This window comes from Pteronotus mesoamericanus, unplaced genomic scaffold, assembly GCF_021234165.1.
Source record: "Pteronotus mesoamericanus isolate MK-2021 breed Mesoamerican mustached bat unplaced genomic scaffold, CSHL_Meso_final contig_73, whole genome shotgun sequence".
NCBI classification, from domain to species: Eukaryota; Metazoa; Chordata; class Mammalia; order Chiroptera; family Mormoopidae; genus Pteronotus; species Pteronotus mesoamericanus.
The window spans coordinates 21,498,778-21,522,050 of NW_026555245.1; the positions used below are offsets into that span (position 1 = coordinate 21,498,778).

Consider the following 23,273-nt stretch of genomic DNA (forward strand, 5'->3'; position numbering starts at 1 on the left):
GAATGGGGGGGGCATACATCAGTGTAATAAAGGTCATATGTGAGAAAACCAGAGTCAAGATCATACTCAATGGGCAAAAACAACAAATGTATTCCTTAAGACTGAAAACAAGACAGGGATGTCTGCTTTCACCTCCTTTATTCAACATAGTACTGGAATTCCTAGCCATATCAATCAGACAAGAAAAAGAAATAAAAGACATCCAAATTGTAAAGGATGAAGTAAAACTGTCTTTATCTGCAGATGATATGATACTGTACACAGAGAACCCCAAAGATTCTGCCAAGAAACTACTAGAACTGATAAATAAATTGAGTGAAGTATCAGGATACAAAACTGATATCCAGAAATCAGTTGCATTTTTACATGCCAACAATGAACTAACAGAAAGGGAAATTAAGAAAACAATACTATCACAGTCACTTCAAAAAGAATAAAATACCTAGGAATAAATCTAACTAAGGTGTAAAAGACCTGTAATTGGAAAATTATAAGACATTGAAGAAAGAAACTGAAGAAGATACAAATAAGTGGAAGCTTATACCATGTCCATGGATAGGAAGAATTAACATCATTAAAATGTCCATGCTATCCAATGCAATCTATAGATTCAATGCAATTCCTGTCAAGATTCCAATGTCATATTTCACAGAACTAGAACAAATATTTCAAAAATTTACATGGAACCACAAAAGGCTTCACATAACAACAGTGATCCTGAGAAAGAAGAACAAAGTTGGAGGAATCATGCTACGTAATATCAAACTATACTATAAGTCCATAGTAATCAATGGAACAGAATAGAGAGCTCAGAAATAAACCCACACTTTTGTAGTCAATATTTGACATGGAAGCAAGCACATACCATGTGCTAAAGATAGTTTACTCAATAAATGATGTTGGGAAAACTGGACAGGTACATGTAGAAAAATGAGAATAGACCACCTTCTTACACCACACACAAGAATAAATTTACAGTGGATTAAAGGCTTAAATATTAGATCTGAAACCATAAAAATCCTAGAAGAAAACATAGGCTGTAAAATCTTGGGCATTGCTTATGGCAATATTTTATCTGATATACCTCCCTAGGCAAGGGAAACAAAAGAAAAAATAAACAAATGGGACTATGTCAAAGGAGACCATCAACCAAATAAAAAGCCCACAGAATGGGAGAACATATTCACCAATACATCTGATAAGGAGTTAATATCCAAAATTTATAAAGAACTTACAAAACTCAACACCAAAAAAGAAAAATCAATCCAATTAAAAAATGGGCAAAGGATCTGAATAGACACTTCTCCAAAGAGGACATACAGATGGCCAGTAAACATATGAAAAGATTCTCAATGTCACTAATCATCAGAGAAATGCACATTACAAGTACAATGAGATATAATTTCATACCTGTCAGTATGGCTATCATCAATAAATCAACAAATAAGTGCTGATGAGGATGTGGAGAAAAGGGAACACTAGTACACTGTTGGTGGAAATGCAAACTGGTGCAGCCACTGTGGAAAGCAGTAGGGAGACACCTCCAAAAATGAAAAATGAACTGCCTTTTGACCCAGTAATCCCACTTCTGGGAATATATCTGAAGAAACCCACAAACAAATCCAAAAGAACATAAGCACCCCTATGTTCATTGAAGCATTATTCACAGTCACCAAGATATGGAAGCAGGCCAAGTGTCCATCAGTAGATAAGTGGATAAAACAATTATGGGACATTTACACAATGTAAAACTACTCAAACATAAAAATGAAAATTTTACCTTTTGCAAAAGTATGGACATGGAGAACATTATACTAAGTGAAATAAGCCACTCAGAGAAAGGCAAATACCATATGATTTCATTTATATATGAAATCTAATGAAAAAACTAAACTAACAAGCAAAATAGAGACAGACTTAGAGAGCAGGATGGCAGCTAAGGTGCGGGGAGGTTAGGGAGTGGAGAGATTGAGCAAAAATTAAAAAGAACTCATGGACATGGAAAACAGTACGGTGATTGCAGGCAGAGGGAGGTATTAGAGGATTGACTAGTAATGGAAAAAATACAATTTAAAAATTTTTTGAAAAAGAAAATGAATGGCTGAAAGGTGGACACAGGTGGGGGAGATGAACAATATCAAAAATCCTCAGATTACTAATATGTAAGTCACTGAGCCCTAAAATGAGCAATACTTTCCATTCTTATCAACAGAGGAAGGTCAGTTCCATTTGCCTCCTATCTTTCCTATTGATCATATGTATATCCTGAACACTGGGTAAAATAAACAAAAAAACTTTGCATTTTAAAAATAATTCATAGGTCATAGATGCCATCTAAGAGGCTATTACTTAATCCCGACTACTCAGTAAATTATTTGCCCAACATTACCCAGCTAGTGAGTGGTAGATAGCTCTAGAGCCAGATTTTTCTGACTCGATAGTCATGACCACACTAGCAGGTCATGAAATATTATGTCCTGATGGTCATTTTTAGAAAAATGAAACATGAAGTAGAAAAATATCAGAGGAACCCCCCCGCTGGCATGGCTCAGAGACCTGAGAGCCCACCTGCGAACCAAAGGATTGCCAGTCAGGGCACAGGCCTGGGTTGCGGGCCAAGTCCCAACAATCCACACATTGGTGTTTCCCTCTCTCCCTTTCCCGCTCTCTCTAAAAATAAATAAAATCTTTAAAAAAAAATAAAAGAAAATATCAAAAAAACTAAATTTGGAATAACATTGCTCTATTACTCTATGTGACCTCAAAAAGAGATTGGCAAGAAGAAGCATTTTGAGCTGAATCTCCAAGTCTATCATGATTTTATTGAGGCTAAAGAGAATTTCACATTCCCCACCAGATTTTTAAGGCAATATCATTTAGTATTTTTCCAAGTTAAACAGGAAAATATGTGCCCTGAGTGGTGTGGCTCAGTGGATGGGGCATCATCCAGCAAACTGAAAGGTTGCTGGTTCAATTCCCGGTCAGTGCATATGCCTAGTTAGTGGGTCAGATTCCTGACTGGGGGCATGCAAGAGGCAATGGATTGGTGTTTCTTTCACACATCAGTGTTTCTCTCCCTTTCTTTCTTCCTCCCTTCCCTCTCTCTAAAAGTAAAATAAATAAAATGAAAATATGTGCTATTCTGGGAATGTGAAATTTCCAACTTGGGAAGAAAATGCCATATCCAAGCCAATGGACATCTCAATATTCATTCATTATAGTATTTTGAATTGCAGTGGAAATGAGTAAGTAGGAAAGGCAAACAATGAAGAGTTCAATAAATCGACTTAAAATTACAAAGAAAGAAAGAAGGAGGGAAGGAGAAAGAGAGGCAAGCATTAAAAATCTAATCCTGGAACATTTAAGTAAATTATTCCACTGCCATCTCACATGTGAGTCACATGGTTTTCAGCTTGGGCTCATCCACTGATGAGAGAATTACCAGAAGGGTTTTTCTTCACTGTTATGTGCTACCTCAACTGAATGGAAGGCAGCAGGAATCTGGAGCATTCTTGTAAACTGTAACTCATGATGGGAAATTCTTTTAATGATGAGGCAATTGAAGTTTCATTATGTCCAGGAACTCTGAGTAAGGCTCACAATACACCATTTAAAAATATATTTCCTATTATTCTCATTCATATTCTCTCTCTCTCTCTCTCTCTCTCTCTCCCCCCCTCTCTCCCTCCCTCTCTCTCTGTCTCTCTCTCTCTCTCTCTCTCTTTCTCTCTCCCTCTCTCCTCTCCCACCCCCCACCGAAGCCATATTGGCCTGTCGTTTTACTTTCTGTAAATTGCGAAATTATGTCAAGTTCTGTTTTTTTGTAAAAGCTTTTATTGAAAGGGGAGAAACCTGATGGCAGAATTTGAGGTATCTGGATTCTGAAGGTAAAACCATCTGAAATCTTTGTGATGATTTCAGGCGTTGGTTTGTTTTAAACCTTTTTAAAAAACAGTTCAGATAGCCCTGGCCGGTGGGTCAATTGGTTGGAGAGTCCTCCCGTACACGAAAAGTTGCTGGTGGATTCTGGTTAGGGCGCATACCTGTTCCATCCGTGGTCAGGGATCCTAGGGGAGGCAGCTAATCAATTTCTCTCTTCCGTCGATGTTTTGTTTTCTGTTTCTTTTTTCTCTTTCTCCTTTCCCCTCTCTCTCAAATCAATAAACATCCTAGGGAGAAGATTTTTTTAAAAACATAGTGAATGTTGATTTAATTACGCCTTTTTTAAAAGCTGATTTACAGGAAACCTCAGTGGCAAGTTTCACTTTCGGTTTCACGATTGTTTACCAGGGGAATCCGTTTAACATTTTAGGCTGAGATTTCCTTCAACTGACCCCATTGCGGCGCATCCTCTCCGCTGGGGGCGGGGACTGCAGCCCTTCCTCCACTAGAGCTCTTAGCGCGCCCGGTATTCGGCAGAGGCTGCTCCGCTGGGTCTGCTCCGCTGGGTCTCCTCCGCAGTTCCGGACGCAGCTGCCGATATCTGCGCGGACCGTGAATCTATCTGTCGCAGGTAGGGAGCGTTCTCCCCCCGCGAATGGTTCACTGGCCGGAATTTCTGGCTCTCTCGCTGGACACTTTTAAAGTGTATAGTATATAAACCCCTTTCCTTGAGATAGAGAGAGGGAAAAAAAGGGAATCACAATGGTTTGGTGGGAGGCAGTAGAGCCAATAACTTGTCAAGGTTAATAAGAACGGGTAACACGTTTGGCCTTTTGCTAGGCAGGATACGTTTTGATTAATGTCAAACTTGTAAGTATGTGCTTAAGCTCTGTGCATTCATAAATACGGTCCTGAGGTCAGCAGAGGGTCTAGAGGGAAATTTCTGGGCTGGAGATCGGGCCACACCTGGGTCCAGGCGTATGCTTAGTCCCTCACTAGCAGTGTGCTCTCAGTAAGTCAGCACTCCTGCACCATCTCCTAAGGTCCGTTCCTGCTGTAAGAGCCAGCATACTGGAACCTGAATTCTTTGCCCTGTCTGCTCTGGGTACTTGAGAAAGAAGAAAGGACCCCGGGGGCGGGGGGGCGAGGAGCCGGGGCGGGGGGGGGGGGGGTTAAATCATTTCTTAGACACAATGGCCTTGGTGTATGTCAAAGTACTGTTTGGGTTTGTTTTATAACACGGGGAATACTTCAAGTACCATTGTTCCACCTTGGTTTTTTTGCACCTAAAATAAATATATAGACATACTGTCGATGATTTTCTATTATATAGCCTTCTAAATGCGATTTTTTTTTAAATGGCTGTATTCTATGATGCTGGATAACCAAACAGAAATAATCCCCCATGTTCGGCATAAAGATTATTTGCAGTTACAGCAATTTACTCTTTTAGCCAGTCACTGGACAGTTTTGCATATAACTCTCTGGTACATGACTTATTATTTCCTTCAGGTAAACTTTTAGAAGCATGAACTTAGTCAAAGAACATGATTTTTTTTTTTTTAAGATTTTATTTATTTATTTTTAGAGAAAGCAGAAGGGAGGGAGAAAGAGGAGAGAAACATCAATGTGTGGTTGCTTTTTGCGCGCCCCCTACTGGGGACCTGGCCCGCAACCCAAGCATGTGCCCTGGCTGGGAGTCAAACCAGCAACCCTTTGGTTCACAGGCCGGCACTCAGTCCACTGAGCCACACAAGCCAGGGCAACAGCCTAAATATTTTAAAGGTCTTTTGATTAAATGGTGATGGAAGGAGACCTGACTTGAGGTGGTGAACACACAATACAATATACAGATGATGTACTTTAGAACTGTACACCTGAAACCTACTTAATTTTATTAACCAATGTCACCCCAATACATTTAATAATAAATAAAATGAAAATTGCCTTCCAGAAAGATTGTTCTAGTTCACATTGACAGTTGCCAGAAGTTTTAAGAAATAGCATACTCTGAAGAAACAAAATTGGCTTTTTTTTTCCCCCAGGGGAAGAGGGTAGACAGAGGTTATAGGAGAGCAGTTAGAGTGTGGTATTAAAGGACACCATAGAAATACTGTGGATAATTGAAACAGTACCTGGAAAAGGTGCAAGTGTGTCTCAGGGTCGCCACTAAAGGGAAGGAGTTTGGTCACAGGGTTTAAATGAGTTTAATAGAGTTTGATAGTTTAGTAAAGATTTAATAAGTCAATTCTCTTGATCTATTAATGGGGTGAATTTTCAGCTCACTTGGAGGCACATTATCAAATTCTAAGAACTTTTAAAAATCAAATTATAGTAAATCGGGTAAAAATCAAAGGAAACCCTAAACCAACAGATATCAAGACACCCCTTGCTCCTGCTTTTGAGAAACAAAGCTTGAATTCTTTCCCCGTCTCTTCCTCCTATCCATTCTACCCTTGGGAAGCAGAGAAGCAGTATCAGTTCCATAGTATTATACTGGGTTCTCCTAGGGACAAACCTGCTTCCCCATACTAAATGAACCATCACTTATTCCCTAGTTCACATTTCCTTGGTCTTTGAACATCTCAGTTCTTGTCTGAGAGTTCAGATACACATTGGCAAAATTAATTGTCATCCATGAGTGGATTTAATTAATGTCCCTCTGATTTATTTAACAGTTCTTTGCTTGGAGTTAGAGTTACCTTAAGTTTTCTTGTGCCCAATAAGCATATTTGTGTTTATAATAGAGCATTTGTATTTTATAATTGTGGTATATCAACTCTGACCCAAGAAAAGGATAGCTAAATAGCTGCTACAGAAGCCTCATGTCATAACTAGAAGTGTTTCCAGGCATTACCTGGGTTAAAGTGATAGAATAGTGGTTTTTCCCTTCTTTTCTTTTCTCATTTTGTGCAATGTGTTTATATTACTTTAATAATGAGGAAAAACTTAAAAATAAACCAATGTCATTATTTTACCTCATCTCAGGTGTTTGGGGTGCTGGGGTTCTTTTCATTATACTACTCTGGCAAATACTCTGCAGCTTGGCAAGGTGAAATGGTTTATTAAATGATTTTTTTTCTGAGAATAAAAGTAAAATATATACATTTATTTGAAAGACTCTAAAAAAATCATTCACAATCTTATCTCTCTTCTTTTCTCTTTTCTTTCATCCTTCCTTTACACACTGGAATACTACTTGGCTGTAAAAAAAAAAAAAAAAGAAAAGAAAAGAAAGAAAATTTTACCCTTTGTGAAAGTATGGATGGACCTGGAGAACATTGTACTAAGTGAAATAAGCCAGTCAGAGAAAGACAAATACCGTATGATTTCACTCATGTGGAATCTAATGTACAAACTAAACTAACAAGGAAAATAGAAACAGACTCATAGATAGAGAACAGGGTGGCAGCAAAGGTGGGGGAGGTTAGGGAGTGAGGGAGGGGACAAAGGAAAAAGGACTCATGGACATGGACAACAGTGGTGACTCTGGCAGGGAGGGGGATATAAAGGGACTAAATGGTGATGGAAACAATACAATAAACACTTTTGAAAAAATAAAATAAAAAATAAAGTATGGAAAGGTGAAAAACCTACCTATCTTCCCTCTAATTTTACTCCGAGAGTTAATCGCTGGCAATATCTTGATATGGCCTTTTCTGGGCTATGTTTAAACAAAAACACACACAGATTTTTTTTTTCTTTTTTTTTTAGGTGGATTTCTGCTACATACACTGTTCTGCAACTTTCTTCATCTCTGCACAATCTCTACCTTTACATGTACTTAATTATGTCTTTAGTTGTATTACATTGTATGACTATACCAAAATTTATTTGACCACTTGGGTTGTCTAGGGGATTCCCGGTTTGGGGCTAATATTAGCAATGCCATCGCTTTACATGTATTGTTATATGCATGTGTTTTTGTTTTTGTAGGATGTATTTCTAGAAAAGAAAGTGAAAACTTATATGACATATACATTTAAATTTTTAATGGAGACTACCAAATTGGTCTCCAAAAAAGTTTACACAACTTCATATTTCTTCATACTATTACATGGTAAGAGGTTCATATCCTCAAAAACACTAAGCGTTAGATATCTTTGTAATTTAAGTCAATCTAATAAATGAAAAGTGGTATCTCATGATCTCATGTCTTTTCTACTTTTTCTAAATTGGTGAGATTGAGCATTCTTTCCCTTGTTTAAATGTCATTTGCATTTCTTATTCCCTGAACTGTATGTTAGAACCTTTTATTCATTATCCTGTTGGGTTGTGCGTAGTTTTCTTAATTAATTTTTAGGAGCTATATATATTAGGAGCATTAACCTTCTGCCTTATATGTGTGTAGCATTGGTTAGTGGATCATTTGTGAGTTTTTGTATATATGCAGAAGTCAGAGAGACCCTAAGAGGGAGAACTGACTTCCTTCTCAAAGTTTATCAATGTATGTATAACACCAGAGAGAAACTATTTTATTAAACAAACAGGTTGGCTGAAATGCAATACAGATCTTCTTTATTTATTCCCTACTTGAATATAAGCTCCAGGAGGAGAATAAGTTTTCTGTCCTGTCCACTACTGCATCCCCAGTCCCTAAAATAGGGCCTGGCTCAGAGGAGGTGCTCAATCAATGTTTGCTGAGAAAGAATTGGGAGAGTTTCAAGCAGAGTAACAGAATGAAGAAAAGGCTCTAGGCAAATACCCCTGAAAGAGTGGCTGTGTGTCATTCACATGTTCATATCAATTAGTTAACTGTTTCTCCTCCTCATTGCCCCTGCTTCTAGTGGAATAAGTTTATTGCAGTGATAGGATTTATTACATGGCATAAGTGAAGGGCAGAAGAGGAGATTTTTAAAGGATGGCAGCTGGGAGAGAGCCGGCATCATTGGAGTAGTGATGTGGAAGGCTTGGATAGTTAATTAAAGGTTAATTGATAGTTAATATGATGAAAGTCTTCGGCTGCTGGGTGTGGGCCAGGGATGGGAAGCATTAAAAGGTAGGATGATGTGGAAGACAGACTCTCCTGGCTTTGAAATTTTGCATAGGGCAAGTTTGTATTTCCAGATATGTTCTAGTGCAGGAAAAAAACAGGAACTGAGTATTTTGGTGAAGTATTTTCTTCTTGGCTTCTTTTGAGTGTACAGTGAACGTTCTCTGCAAGGCCTGTAATTAAATTTTAAAATTCTCATCATAGTAGCTTTTTAAAAATTTTATTTTTATTGTTGACACTGTTACAGATGTCCCCATTAGCTCTCCCATTGCCCACCTCCACCCAGCCCTTTCCCCCTTCTCTTGGCTGTCACCGCACTGTTGTAGCAACTTTTTAAAAATTTGGCTTTAAATGGTTCTGGGATATTAAGTGACTATTGAATTTCTAAATTGTCTGCTGCATTTCTACACTTACAAGTGAGTCATTGTATAGTTATCACAAGACTATTTCAATTAGAACATCCACGTTCCATACAGTCTGGGTATTTAATTATTGAGTAAAGCAGTTTTCTTTTTGTATTTTCTATAATTAGGTGATTTCAGAAAAATGAGGCTACTTAGTAGTGTTATACTCATGACCTACTGTCATTTGTTGAAAGGTAAGACACCAGATCTTTCATTATATTTCATATTTTAAATATTTTAACCATAAGTTAAAAATTGGTGAAAGACAAATACCATATGATCTCATTTATAAGAGGAATTAAATGAATCACCTAATGATGCATTTCTCAAAGTAAACTAATGGCCAAAATAGAACCAGAGGTATAGAATCATGGAATAGACTGACAGCGGTAAGAGGGGAGGGGGGAAGTGGGGACTGTTCAAAAGAGGGTGAAGGGATTAGTCAAAGAACATGTATGAAGGACCCATGGACATGGAAAATGGTGTGGGGACTGACTAGAAGTGGGAGGTGGGCTGGGAGGAGGGGATGAAGGGAGACAAACTGGGACAACTGTAATTACATAAACAATAAAAAATACTTTAAAATGGATATAACTTTTAATAGTACATTCTGTTTTTTCTTCTTTATTTCACAAAGTCATATCATTGGACAAAGATTTAGACAATATGGACAAACTGAAAGAAACAAAATTAACTCATTATCCATTATCCATTTCTCACGTATAATCACTGAAAACATCTGGGGAAATAGCCTATGATGTTGTTTGTTTTAAACAAAGGAAGGATCATTTTTATCCACCTTGCTCTGTGACCTGCTTTTCCCTGAAGAGTATATTCTAAGGAAGAATTATGGAAAGTGTCATGGTAACAATAGTACTAGTCTCATCCTAAGGCCCTCCCTAAATCTCCACACCCACATACCTCTGGCCAGACAACCGATTAAGAGTTTGGGGCAGTTAAGTAGAAAGGACTACAATCATTTGCTGCAAAAAGACATTTTATTCGGTCAATGATGGACTGTATAAACCACAGTGGTCCCTTAAGATTATAATGACACTGAAAAATTCCTATCACCTAGTGATGTCATAGCCATCATGATGTCTCAATGCAACACATTACTCACATGCTTGTGGTGAGTTTGGTATAAACCTACTGCACTGACAGTCGTATAAAAGTATATAGCACATACAATTACGTAGAGTACATTATACTTGATACTGATAATAAATCACTGTTACTCGTTTATTTACCATGTTATACTCTTTATTGTTATTTTAGAGTGTACTCTTTCTACTTAGAAAAGTATCTAAACATTATGTCATGCTGGGCCAACAGCAGCCTCATACGTCTTGTGTCTACCATGTCTCTTGAGTACATCATTTTCTGTTGTGCTTGTTTTATACAGTAGTAACATGTTGTACAGGGTTGTAGCATAGGAGCAATAGGCTATATCACGTAGCCTAGATATGTAGTAGGCCATACCATCTAGATATGTATAAGTGTACTCTGTGATGTACACACAACAACAGAATCACCTAATGGTTCATTTCTCAAAATATATCATTGTTGAGCAGCACATGACTGCATTGGTATCTGTTATTCAGATGATACAGAAGGCAAATCGGTGTCCAGTCAAAGGACACTCTGGGCATGTCCACATGAAACAAAGTCATCAGGTTTTAAGTACTTCATCACCATATATTTTTATAATGTATATTTATGAATTTAGGGACAACAATTTGTTAGCCAATTTTATTATTTTAACTCAGGGATGAGATATAGCATCCCAAAATATGTCTCAAACCCACTGGATAAAATATGTATTTTAAGGAAGTAAGTCCTTAAACATAATTATCACATAAGTGACCGGGTAAACTATTTGTAAACCATGTACTTATTCTGTAAATTTTTTGAGGGATTTTCCACATTCTGAGGATTGGTCATCTTTCTTTTCAGCATTCACTATCTCAGTGACCCAGGACGTGTATGTGGTAGAGTATGGCAGCAATGTGACAATGGAATGCAAATTCCCAGTAGCAAAAGAGTTAAACCTGTCTGCATTAGTTGTCTACTGGGAAATGGAGGATAAGACAGTTATTCAATTTATAAATGGGACGGAAGACCTGAAGGTTCAACACAGTAGCTACAGCGAGAGGGCCCATCTGTTGAAAGACCAGCTCTTTTCGGGAAAGGCTGCACTTCAGATCACAGATGTGAAACTGCAGGATGCAGGTGTATACTGCTGCTTGATGAGCTATGGAGGCGTCGACTACAAGCGGATTACTTTGAAAGTCGATGGTAAGAATTATTATAGATAAAGAGGCCCAACCTTTATTAAAATCATATTCCAGTGCTGATAACTTTTCATTCTTTTAAGTTCGTTCTTACTGTCCACAGCAGCATTCTGTTCATTCATTTATTCACACTCTCATCCAATGAGCATTCCTTGAGCACCTCCTATCTGAGAGTCCCCAGAGAGCTGGAGCCAAACATGACAGAGCCATGTTCCACAGTATGTTCAGTTTTCCTAAAAATAGATTCTTTATTTTGTTATTATAAAAGTATACATGTGCTTGCAAATAACTCAAATACTATGAAAGAGAATAAAATGAATTACAAAAGTGCCCCTCCCCCCTTCGCCACTGCCTCCCATGGCATGCGGACATAACTAGGTGATCACTATCTGTGTGTTCCCTCCAGGGTTGGTTTGTTTTTTTTTTAATTCAGCTACTATTTTTATTTTATTAGGTCTGCCAGCATTTTCCTTCCTTCGAACCTATGTCAAACCGAAATAAATGTGTTAAAAACAAACCTCACTATAAAGTTCACATTTAAAAAGTCTTGAAGTCAATTTATGAAGGTAAAAAATAAGTATAGAAGAAACTATTCTTCCTTAGAGACGGTATAAACTGTGCTCACTAGGCATTCGTCTTGAAAATCTCGGAGTGTTAAAAAGGAACTGTGAGTGACAAATTCCTGGGTACTGACCCACAAATATGTCACCAGAACCCATGGGTTCCAAGTTTGGGTGGCTGCTATCTAAGTAAAGGAAAACACCTTAGCTGAATGACTACCTCTGCTTTCACTGTTAAGATTCCTAGAATTGAGCTGAAGGGATCCCAGGCAAGAGCCGCTTATCCAAGGAACAGAACAGAAACTCCCCAAAGGGTATTCTGCTCACATACTTCCCACAATGACACTCATGTCATCTGGATCTCCCTTCCATAGCCTATTGAAATTACTTTCTGATATTGAACTGAAACCTGCCCTCTTACAGTTTTGAACTTACCTGCCTGTTACTTTTTTTTTTTTTAACTTTTTACTACATGACTAGAATTTAATCATCATCCCTTGGTCTTTCCATTCCTGGGATAACTACCATCATTCTGAAGGCCAATAAGTAAAAAAATATCTGAATTTATCATAAAGGGATAACTGATAATTATAAACCCAAAGTCAAAATTATATAAGAATTAGGAGAAATGCATCTATTTTATGGTACATTACTGGATCTCTGATTCTGGTTCAGTTAGTGCTACTGTTGTCAAGAAAATGTCACTTGTGTTCTGAAGTAGATTTAATTTTAATTATATTTTACCATATGCTTCTCCAGAACAATGACATTCATGAAAAGAAAATGGGATTCCAACTTGGGATTTTCAACTTTTCTTCAGTCTATCAGCAAATATCAGGCACTTACTGTGTTTCAATGTATAAAAGAAATTACTAAAACTTAATCCTATAAACAGCCAGCAGTGCTAGGTCTGGGGGGCGGGGCCGGGGGGGTGGGCAGAGAGCAGAAGCCTGGCAGTCAGGCAAAGGGAAGTATAGAGTACAAGTTTCTGCTTCCAGAAAAGGTCTCACATTAAACTGTAGGGAGTATGCAGAGAGTGGGACAGCTGTCCCTATAGTGAGGAAGATGTTTCTCCGGGTCATCTGGGTTCTGTGCTGCCCTTCTTGGATCTGCAATTTCTTCTCCTGTGGTTTGACACAATAGGAAATCTCTCACTCTGATGGTTTTTCCAAGGAGGGATCTCTGGTGGAGTAAGGCAGATTACCAACATCTGATTCATTTGACTATTCGATTTTGTATTGCAAATTACTAAATGGACTTCCTACTCCCCATCCATCATGTTGTCAAACAGTGGTCTTCAGAATGAATTGAGCTTCACTGAGAGCAAGCCAGCCTCCAACTTTCAATTGAGGTGGTGTCAGCATTAGAAGTTTGGTCTTTAGGCCATGAGGCTGGCAATTCAAGGAAGTTCTGAGTCACCTCCAATGCAAATGATTTCAGAGTAACCCTAACAGGGCTTCTCTTCCCATCACTAGGAACATGTGGTAACACAGCTTCCCCGCAGGGAGTTTACAGCATTTTAACAGTGAGACATTTCAAAACTGAAATTTGGGAGTTTCATTTTGGATGAACTCAATTATTGTCACTTTGGGCGTGGGTATTATTGTACTTTTCATGTTCTTTAGTTTAAATACCAGACTTTCAGGCATCTGACTTTCAATTGAAAATGTTGTTTTCCCTTAAACATTGAACCTAATGGCAGAGAAAATGAAGGCCCTTTTATACTTTCAAGACCTTAACTGGGATTGGGCATCTAAAAGAACAAATATTGCATAGATAATTTGATAAAGCTAATTTGTTCCTGTGGACCAAGGGTTAACTGCTATCATTCCTCATCAACCCCATCTCTCCTCCAAATTTAGTGACCAGACCTTTGAAAGTTTTCTGTATAGTATTTATTCTCCATCTAATGTATCATACAACGTATCATGTAAGTGAATCTATTCTGTATATTGTCTTTCTCCTCCTCCTAGAGCATATACTCCACAAAGACAGAGATTTTAGTCTGTTTTATTCATTGCTATATCCCTAGAACTTGGCATATAAGGGTAGTAGCATGAAAAGAGCACACAAAAAATTTGTTGAAGGAATGAATGAAATATTTTCTCAAATAGGATAAACCTAAACACTTTGAAACATGAACAGGTTTGGATATTTGAAAATTTATTTCCAAGGCTGTTCATCAGGAACTGTCAGTGCTCTCTCATGAGTGTACTTCAGTGGTAGTACTAAGAGGAGGAGGCGCTCTGGTGGTAATAGTAGCAGTTGTTAACACCTATGAGTACTTTCTATGCGCTGTACCCTATCCTAAGCACGTTGCCTATACTAACTGTTAATCCTCAAATGACTTTATGGAGTAGGGGCTTCATCATGTCTGAGATGCATGGTTTTTTACATTTTATATCTGTGAAATCTGAGACTGTCCGTCTATACTGTCATCTTAGATTCAAGGATATGTGGTGTTATTCTTGTTTTATGGATGAGAAAACTGAGGTTCAAAGAAATGAGATAATTTGCCCACGTTTACACAGCTATGAAGTGGTGAAGCCAGGTTCTAACCTCAAGCAACTTGGCTCTAACATCTGCACCCTTAACAACCAAATTTTACTGCCTGTGTTTATACTTCTGGAGTGTGTATAGAGTTGCAGATTGACTTCAAAACTACCATAAACTTTTCTTGGTCTTGATGTGAGGGTTGCATTGGATCTAGTGTTCTAGATCTAGTAAACCAGGAGTCTGCATATGTTTTTGTTACCTACCCCATCAGTAAAGCATGTTAAACTAGCGCATGCATGCGTGTATGCATGTATGTGTAGTGATAGGGAATATATTATGCTAATATGTAGGTTATATTATAAGAAATGGACATTTTTAAATGGCAGAAGAAATTGAACATTACCAATTTCATGTGGTTCAAATTAGTACTTTATACATTCTACAATGTATAAAAATAGAAATCGAAAAGGGTGAAAAAATTTAATATTTTCAATTTCTTGCTAATTATGATGTTTGACTATCATTAGCTAATATTTTAAGGCATAATATATCTTAGATGAAATTCATCATTTATAAAGGTCTTAATAACCTTGAGGTTTTATTTTAACCAATAACTTACCAGGTTCAATTAGGTACTTATTCTTTTAACTCATGAAGTGATAGTAGAAAGTGTCACTCTGACATTTCCTTTTGGTTTATGCTTGAATTATTAGTATTATCTTTAATCCTCACTTTCTTTAGGGAAAATTTGTATTTAGTTTTTTTATTTTGTAAGCAGATTAGTTTAGTTAAAATTAGTCAAGAGAATCTGAAAAGCTATACTAAGCTCAAATAAGTTACTCTTCTCCCTTTAGTATTAGAAAACTCCTCTCTCCCCACAAGACCCACAAAGACTCATGTGGCACACAAAATGAGGGCCGGTGTCAATCAGTTAAGCTTAGATTATTTCTTAATTGTTATGATAAAAATACATATAAATGGAAGTTCTAAAATTTTCTTTCTGTACCCCAATACATGTGCCCCACTTTAGAGACTAATATAGTGGACATTTAATCAAATGACTAGAATGGATTCATTCATTTATTGGGTCCTTCTATGTGTACCCCATTTATATATATACCTAGTCATGAAATGACATTCTCCTTTATCCTTATACCATTAAAAATGGAAAAGTAAAAAAGCAAATGTTTTACCTTTAACACTTTATCATTAACTGTGATTTTAGGCTTGAGATTTTAATTGTCCAGAAATCAAGCTATGTGCTATATGAGCTAGATTCTGTTATGATAATGTTATTTCATAAAGTGTAGTAAGTGGATTTGTTTTTTTATGATTCTTACACATAACAGATACAAGGTTGAGGACATGAGTATTCATAGGAACCACTAAGTGCTTTCAAATTGAGATTATGTTGATTTTCAGTGTTTTCATTTGTGGTTTTATTGATTTAAGAGCACAGAAATATCACATCATTATTTCAGTTTTGCTTGCTCCTGGCTGTATTAAATCTCTGTGAATATCACAAAACCACTGTTATAACCATGTTAAAGGAATACAAAGTTAAGGCTCCAGGTGGACCAGTGGTAGTTAACACAGAAGTATTCGAAGTAAAATAAAGATTATACGAACAGAATAATAACATGATAACATGCTTGTAATGGATAAACATAAGTAAAGATCTTAGGTAATATAAATAGTAGTCAGTACACTGGGTATCTTAATAATAAAATGGTCACAAACCAATGATCTAAAATTTAATCAAACTATCTTCCTTGAGAACAGTTATTTAAATGATGTATTAAAATAGCCAGCATAAAAAAATTAAAAAGCAAGTATTATAATGTGGTATTCTAGATGAGATCCTAGAACAGAAAAAGACATTAGGGAAAAACTAGTGAAATGAAACAAAGTGTGAAGTTTAGTTAATAGCAACATACTAATGCTGGTTCCTTCACTGTAAGAAATGTACCATGGTGAAGTAAGATGTAAACAATGGGGGAAAGTGGGTGAAAAGTATACATAAACTCTGTACTATCTTTGAAACGTTTTGGTAAATTTAAAACTATTTTAATAACAATATATTTAGACCTTAAAAAGTTTTATCCAAGAACGTGTGTCAGTTTTTACAATGACATCATACTGTTTTCATACCTAATTTCTGATCATTGACCTAAAGCTGAAAAAGTGAATGGCCTTCAGAATCAGGTTTTTTGTTTATTAATTAGTCTAAGAAACTAATACTGGCCAGCTGGAGAGTCATGTTTATGAAGATGGCATTATAATAACAAAAACAAAATATCCAGGAATAAATTTAAGAAGAATGTGCCCCATGTATTTAAAAACTATGAAACTTTACTGAGAAACATACTAAGACTTGAGTAAGTAGACAGACATATTTTATATTTGGATAAAAAGACTACTGGTTTAAAGATGACAGTACTTTTAAAATCAATCTACATATTTACTCTGAGCCCAATAAAAATAGCAATATATTTATAGCAAGCTAGTTATTTTTAAGCCCAAATTTGGCCCAAGTATGAATAGAAGAGGTGAAGCAGAACTAGCAGGGGTCCCCCACTGCTGAAACATCTGAACATTAAGCTTATTTCTATGAGAACCGGCCTGGATCTCTAGCCTTTCTAATGTGGACAACACCAAGCCACACATCTAGTTCTGTGCTGAGTGAAGCCCTGACTTTTCTTCTTTTGCTCATGACGTAGCCCCATACCGCAAAATCAACCAAAGAATTTCTATGGATGCAGCCACCTCTGAATATGAACTAACATGTCAGGCTGAGGGTTACCCCAAGGCTGAAGTCATCTGGACAAGCAGTGACCATCAAGTCCTGCATGGCAAAACCACTATCACCAATTCCAACAAAGAGGAGAAACTTTTCAATGTGACCAGCACGCTTAAAATCAACACGACAGCTAATGAGATTTTCTACTGCACTTTTCGGAGATCAGGTCTTGAAGATAACGCTACTGCTGAGTTGGTCATCCCAGGTAATATTCTGAATGTCTCAATGAAAAATGTGCCTGGTGCTATCCCGGTGGCACCAAGCATGATGCCTGCTCATTGTAGGCATTCAATTGTTTGTTGAATAAATAGTACTATATTTACAAAATGCATCCTGCTTCCTCACCTCCATTCATCTAAGACATATTGCTATTTAATAAACATTCAGTATATAGTTATAGACTATGGCCTACATGCCAGGTATTGAGGGCTCATAGAAGAATAAATTTACATTCTTCAGGGAACAGATAAGAAAACAGGTGATCTCAGTTTCACCCATGCAAGAAATGCTCTTGTGGCTGGGGGATCTGGGGAAGCACCTGAGAGGGATACTCAACTCAGGCCGTGTTTCAGGAATTCAAACCTGAGCATATAGAGCAACTCTTTTCTTTCCAGGATTCCTATGGCAAGAAGCAAATGGAATGTACTTTCCTATTTTATTCCACATGGGAAAGGTCCTTCCTCCCCATCTGCCTTCCCCAAGGTAGCCTATGACATTCCAACTCAAGGTGATGTGCTTAGTGCATAGGACATAAGGCTGTGTGTCCCTGGGCAAGTTACTCAACTTCTATATGCTTCAATTTCCCTATATGGTTATAACCTGTTGGGCAAAATTATCATAGGAATAAATGAACTACAGTGTATGACAATGATTTGAGACTCTTGCCTAAACAAATTTGGCTTTTTTTTTTTTTTCCTCCCTACCCTACAGAAGTGGATAAAGTGAGTAAGGTAGGATACAGCCTGGTGAAAGGCTCAGACCTTTAGAAAAAGTGAGGTGGATAAGCATGATATTAACATAAAACCAGAGGTATTCTGAGAAGTGCTTCTCACCATCCTTTCCCCAACTAGATGTTGACAGTAAAGCTTCAGGTACTACAGAGAAAACAACCAAAAACTGGGTAGAAAAGTCAAGCAATAGTGAAATACAGTCCAGGATGGTCATATGAATAAAAGGAACAGAAAAGCTTTTTTAGATAATAAGAGACGCTCTTACTGGGGTATGAGTCAGTTTGGTAGGAGCTGCATTAGTGGGTTCCTGCCATTTAACAGATGTTTTATGACAACGTTTTTTGGGATGATGTAGGATAACTCACCTAATTGCTATGAGTCTATTTCCTCATAACCTGAGGATTAAAAAAAATCCCTGGCACACCTAACTCAAACTTATTTTGAGGCTCAAAATAGATAGGAACTGGTTTTATGGACCCTAAGCTATTAGACAAAGGCTCATTGCTGTTGTTGCTTTAAAACATGAACTAGGTAGTCAGGGATCATTGACTAATGCGGGGGAGGTTAGCAGTCTCTGAGCATCGTGTGCCATGGGACCACAGACAGATGAGGAGATTGGTGAGAGGTACTAGTGATTAGAAGTCCTGAGATTCAGACTGTGGAAAAAGGAAAGATAAGTATTGATCCCTGATCATCACCACGGACAAAGAGGTAATCCTTTGGCAGTTCTAGTTGGCCTTCATGTTTCATCTCTGCCATGTACTTTAGGCTATTAACTTCTGTATTAAAAAAGTGAAGAGAAAGTGAAATAATCAAGGCTGCCGCTTGATTATTTCCCTGTGGTACAGTGCTAAGCACTCTACAAACATAAGCCTCAGAAAAGTATTATTGTTTTCCATTCTGCAGACTGGTTAAAGAACTTGTCAGAGATGTCAATGCTAGTGAGTGGCAGCAGAATTTAACCCCAGGTCCACCTGTCCAAAGCCTGGGCTTCCTCTACTTTTCCATGCTGCTCTCATTTTCATATAGGAGGTATCTCACCATTCCAGCCACTCACTGGCCAGGAACTTTTGCTATTTAGGAAAATTAACGTAGGCCCTGGCTGGATAGCTCAATTGGTTAGAGTGTTGTTCCAATACACCAAGGTCGCAGGTTCAATCCCCAGTCAGGGCACATACAAGAATCGACCAATGACTACAGGAATAAATGGAACAACAAACCGATACCTCTCTCTCTCTCTTTCTCTCTCCCTCTCTAAAATAAATTTTAAAAATTAAAAAAAAAAATTAACCTAAAGCTAACCTCAGTTAATTTCAAGGATAATTATTCTCTTGACCCTTCCCTTTATATCAAAATTTTATTTTTAATTTCTTTCTGTTTTGTGTTGTTTTTCAGAACCATTAAGAGATCCAGGGAGGACTCACTTGGCAATTCTAGGAGCTCTCCTGGTGACACTTACAGCCCTGGAACTCATCTTCTGTCTACGAAGAGATGGTATTTCTTTTATCACACGGGTCTTTACTGAGGATGTGGGGAATTGCATGGGAGTGCTATTGTTATCACAATGGTACTATTAGGCAGAGCCAAGGATGCTCAATCTTCTGTAATGTGCAGGGCAGTCCCACATAGCAGGGAACAGTCCTACCCAAAATTCTAATGGTGCTCCCACCAGGAAACACTGATTTACACAATGTTGCCTTCTTACTGGCCTTTTTTTTTTCAGAGCCAGTTTTCAATGATGCAAGGTAGATTTTAGCCATGCCACCATGTGAACCTGTGCATCATCTCTCCTCCAGTCCTGCTCATTTCACTGCTCAGCAGCATTCCCTGCGCTGGAGGGCAGCAGTGAACGCTGTGCTGTAGTAGCATTTTTGAGGGAGTGATAGTTGGATCATGACTGCAGAGGAACCTGACTTGCCTCTGCAAGGTGGCATAAAAACACTCCACTGTTGAACAGCAGTTACAGTGAAGCTGAGCAGGATTGCTGGGTCCTTGTGTACAGGACCCAAGTGTACAGGAGTGAGAAGTGGGAGGAGAGTATAAGAGATTGAAGAAGACCAGTGTCATATAGTTCGTTTCTGTTATACAAGTAACCACAGACTTAGAGGAGAGAAAAAGCAAAAATACCTGTTGATTTGGTTGAATTTGCATCTTGTATTAGTTGCATTTTTATATTTAGCTGGATTCTGGGCACCCTAAGTTAAAAAAAAAACTTCCTTCTGTAGAGCTGTGATACTTTTACCATAGAGTATTTTACAGGGCATTATGTCATTTTCAAAATAATTTGCACATGTTTCTCTTTTTACCTTTGGCAACAATTAAAATGCAGGAAAATGAGTCTATTCACATCATTTCTTCGCATTTTAAGATGACTCAGAGAAAACATTTCTCCAGTACTTTAAAAGTATAGCAAAGGATCCAATGACAGTTTGCATAAAGTTATCTGATGTCATATAGGGAAGTAGAAAATGAAAGGGGATTCCATTAGTTATTGAGAAATTCCCCACAACCCCTTAGGAAGGTGGGTGGATCTGGGGAAGTAGTGTAATTGAGGGAGTGAAGGTTGCTGATTGTAAAGACTAAGTAAACAGTTAACAGAACAGAAACAGTCAAAATATAAGGATCATGTTTTAATGATAGCAAGATCCTGAGCTGGAGTTGATTTGTCCAAGGAAGTGACTGTTACCAACTTGTATTTTGAATATTTTCCTGTAGAAAGTAATGAGTTGACATTAGAAATGGCTAGAAAACCAATGCGTAACAAAGCACCTCAGTATATGGTACATCTCTGAGGGAAGGATGGAAAATAAAAGTATATACTCCTAAAGAAAATCTAGAAGCAAAAGGATATGCCCTGAACTGTTGAATTAACCTCAGGGGCTGAGACCTGTGAAATAAGGAAGTCTACTAGATTTCCCAAGGGATTAAAAATGTTTCCTAGGAACCTGGAATTTAAACTTGAGTCACTGTGTAGGAAGGATGTGGAGTTGTGTTTTGTGGAAATGAAAATGATTTTTTTTTTTCAAGTGAGAATGATGGATGTGGAAAATTGTTGCCCTGGAGGCATGAACTCAAAGACACAAAATGGTAAGAATATTAGCAGGGATTGAGAAGTTGATGGACAAGGAAACAAAAGCCTAAAGCAATAACAAGGAGAAATCTATCAGCCATAATCCCTCTTCTTTTTAAAGAATGCTAGTGTTGGAACTGCAAGCTTCTTTTTGCCTCACGGCTCTAATATGAGAACTCCTTTCCCCACAGTCTGAGAAAATTTAGGGGTGGCCTGCTGAGTAAAGAATGATGAGCAACTTTGCGTGTGTGTTGGGGTGGGGCGGGGCTGGGGAAGGGGCTCCGGGAGGCTTGAGCTGGAGAGGAGACGGTTTCTCTCTGCTCTGTTTCTATTGCTTTTCATCCTAACTCTTCTCTGCAACTGGGGACAAAGTTGACTTATGTAGATGGGAAATAGGTCAATAGAAGTTGTATGTCAGAAACTGTGTTAATTGCTTCATGTAAAGTACCTCATTTAATTCCCTCCCACCCCTCAAATCATGGAGATAAATGCTAGGATTATCCCCCATTTTATAGTAGAGAATACAGGGCCAAGAAGATAATGTAAATTGCCCCAAAACACACAGCTGGTAAGTGAAAAAATCAGGCTTTGAGGCCCACTATCTTGACTGTAGAACCTTAGTCTTAACCTATCTGCTTAATTCCATTTTGCTACAAATGTCTGAACGTATAAAAGGCCAGAAGGACCTCACCCAGCTGGTTGAACAAAGAAGAAATTTATATTAAGGTTTTCAATTCTTTTTAATGGGGTTAGAAACTAAACTTCACAAGAAGCCCAAGTTTAAAGTAGTCTGATTAGCTTGGACAAGCTCAGGAAGTGTTCATCATGTGGTTTCATAGCCCTGCTCTGTGCTGTTAAGCTAATTGGTGTATGCTGTTTGAGTCATCCTAGGATCGTCAGCCGCCCCAATTTGCCCGGGACTGAGTGTTTTCTCAGGACATGGGACTCTCAGTTTTAAAATCAGGACAGTCCTGGGCAAACTGGGATGATCAATCACCCTTTGTCAAGTATAGGTATTTGGGCAAAAATAAAATAGTCTTCTTTATCTTCTTGCAAATGTATTATACATCTAGCAAATGTAAAATGTTTCTCCTTATTACTCTCCAGATACACAGTTCGAGGAGACGTAATCCAGCATTGAAACTTCTGATCTTAAAGCAGGGATTCTCGGCCTGTGGTTTGGGTTCATCAGGGCCGAGCATGTGGTGACAATGGGCTGGCAGGCTGCAGGCAATGCAGGACTTAAAAGAATGGTGGAGTTAGAAAGTATAGCCTGGAAGGAAACCTCGATACCTCAATGACTGGGAGACTCATCTGTGCCTATGAAAGGGAGAAAGGATGCTTCTGAATGACAAGCCTCCATGCAAATTGTCCATTGCTCATCCTAGGAAAGCAGGTTGAGATTCCCTGATTTAATGGTCAGTTCCTGCAGAAGTGCCCTTTGCCTTCACCCCATACCTTGCATTATCTCCTGTATGATTAATAGTCCCAGTGTTGCAACAGAATTTAAGTATGAGTTATTTCTATTTATTGTGAGTCTTTGGGGTCTTGTCATGTGAGTTGGTTATGCATAATTTCTTTTGAAGATATTTTGTAGTGTAAGTTAAAATTGTGTCACCAAATTATACTCAATGTTTTCATGTGTCCAGTAAAATGTATACTATTTGTAAGGTCCTTTGTATCCTCTGTAACTATTGATACATAAGAAGTACATAAAACAAAACATTGGTTTGTATAGGATATTACCCTATTTAACTCATTGCTACTTTGGATGACTTGAATAATCTTATCCTGAGACCACAAATGTTTCAATAATCTTACTCT

General features: G+C 37.8%; 1 protein-coding gene across 1 annotated transcript; it reads left to right on the forward strand.

Moving 5' to 3' along the window:
* Positions 1–4,321: 4,321 nt before the first annotated feature.
* On the forward strand, positions 4,322–23,239 carry CD274 (CD274 molecule). The gene is made up of 7 exons (XM_054583092.1): positions 4,322–4,513; positions 9,408–9,473; positions 11,236–11,577; positions 17,350–17,634; positions 19,775–19,873; positions 21,407–21,466; positions 22,557–23,239. The coding sequence occupies exons 2-7, from the start codon at positions 9,422–9,424 to the stop codon at positions 22,577–22,579; spliced, it is 861 nt and encodes a 286-aa protein (XP_054439067.1). The 5' UTR covers positions 4,322–4,513; positions 9,408–9,421; the 3' UTR covers positions 22,580–23,239.
* The last annotated feature ends 34 nt before the right edge of the window (positions 23,240–23,273 follow it).

Bases quoted from the DNA above. Each gene is read 5' to 3' on its own strand.
- CD274 (XM_054583092.1), top strand. From the start codon at position 9,422: ATGAGGCTACTTAGTAGTGTTATACTCATGACCTACTGTCATTTGTTG. The intron at 17,635-19,774 runs GTAATATTCTGA...GTTGTTTTTCAG, and splicing joins TGCTGAGTTGGTCATCCCAG to AACCATTAAGAGATCCAGGG. The intron at 21,467-22,556 runs GTAAGAATATTA...ATTACTCTCCAG, and splicing joins GAACTCAAAGACACAAAATG to ATACACAGTTCGAGGAGACG.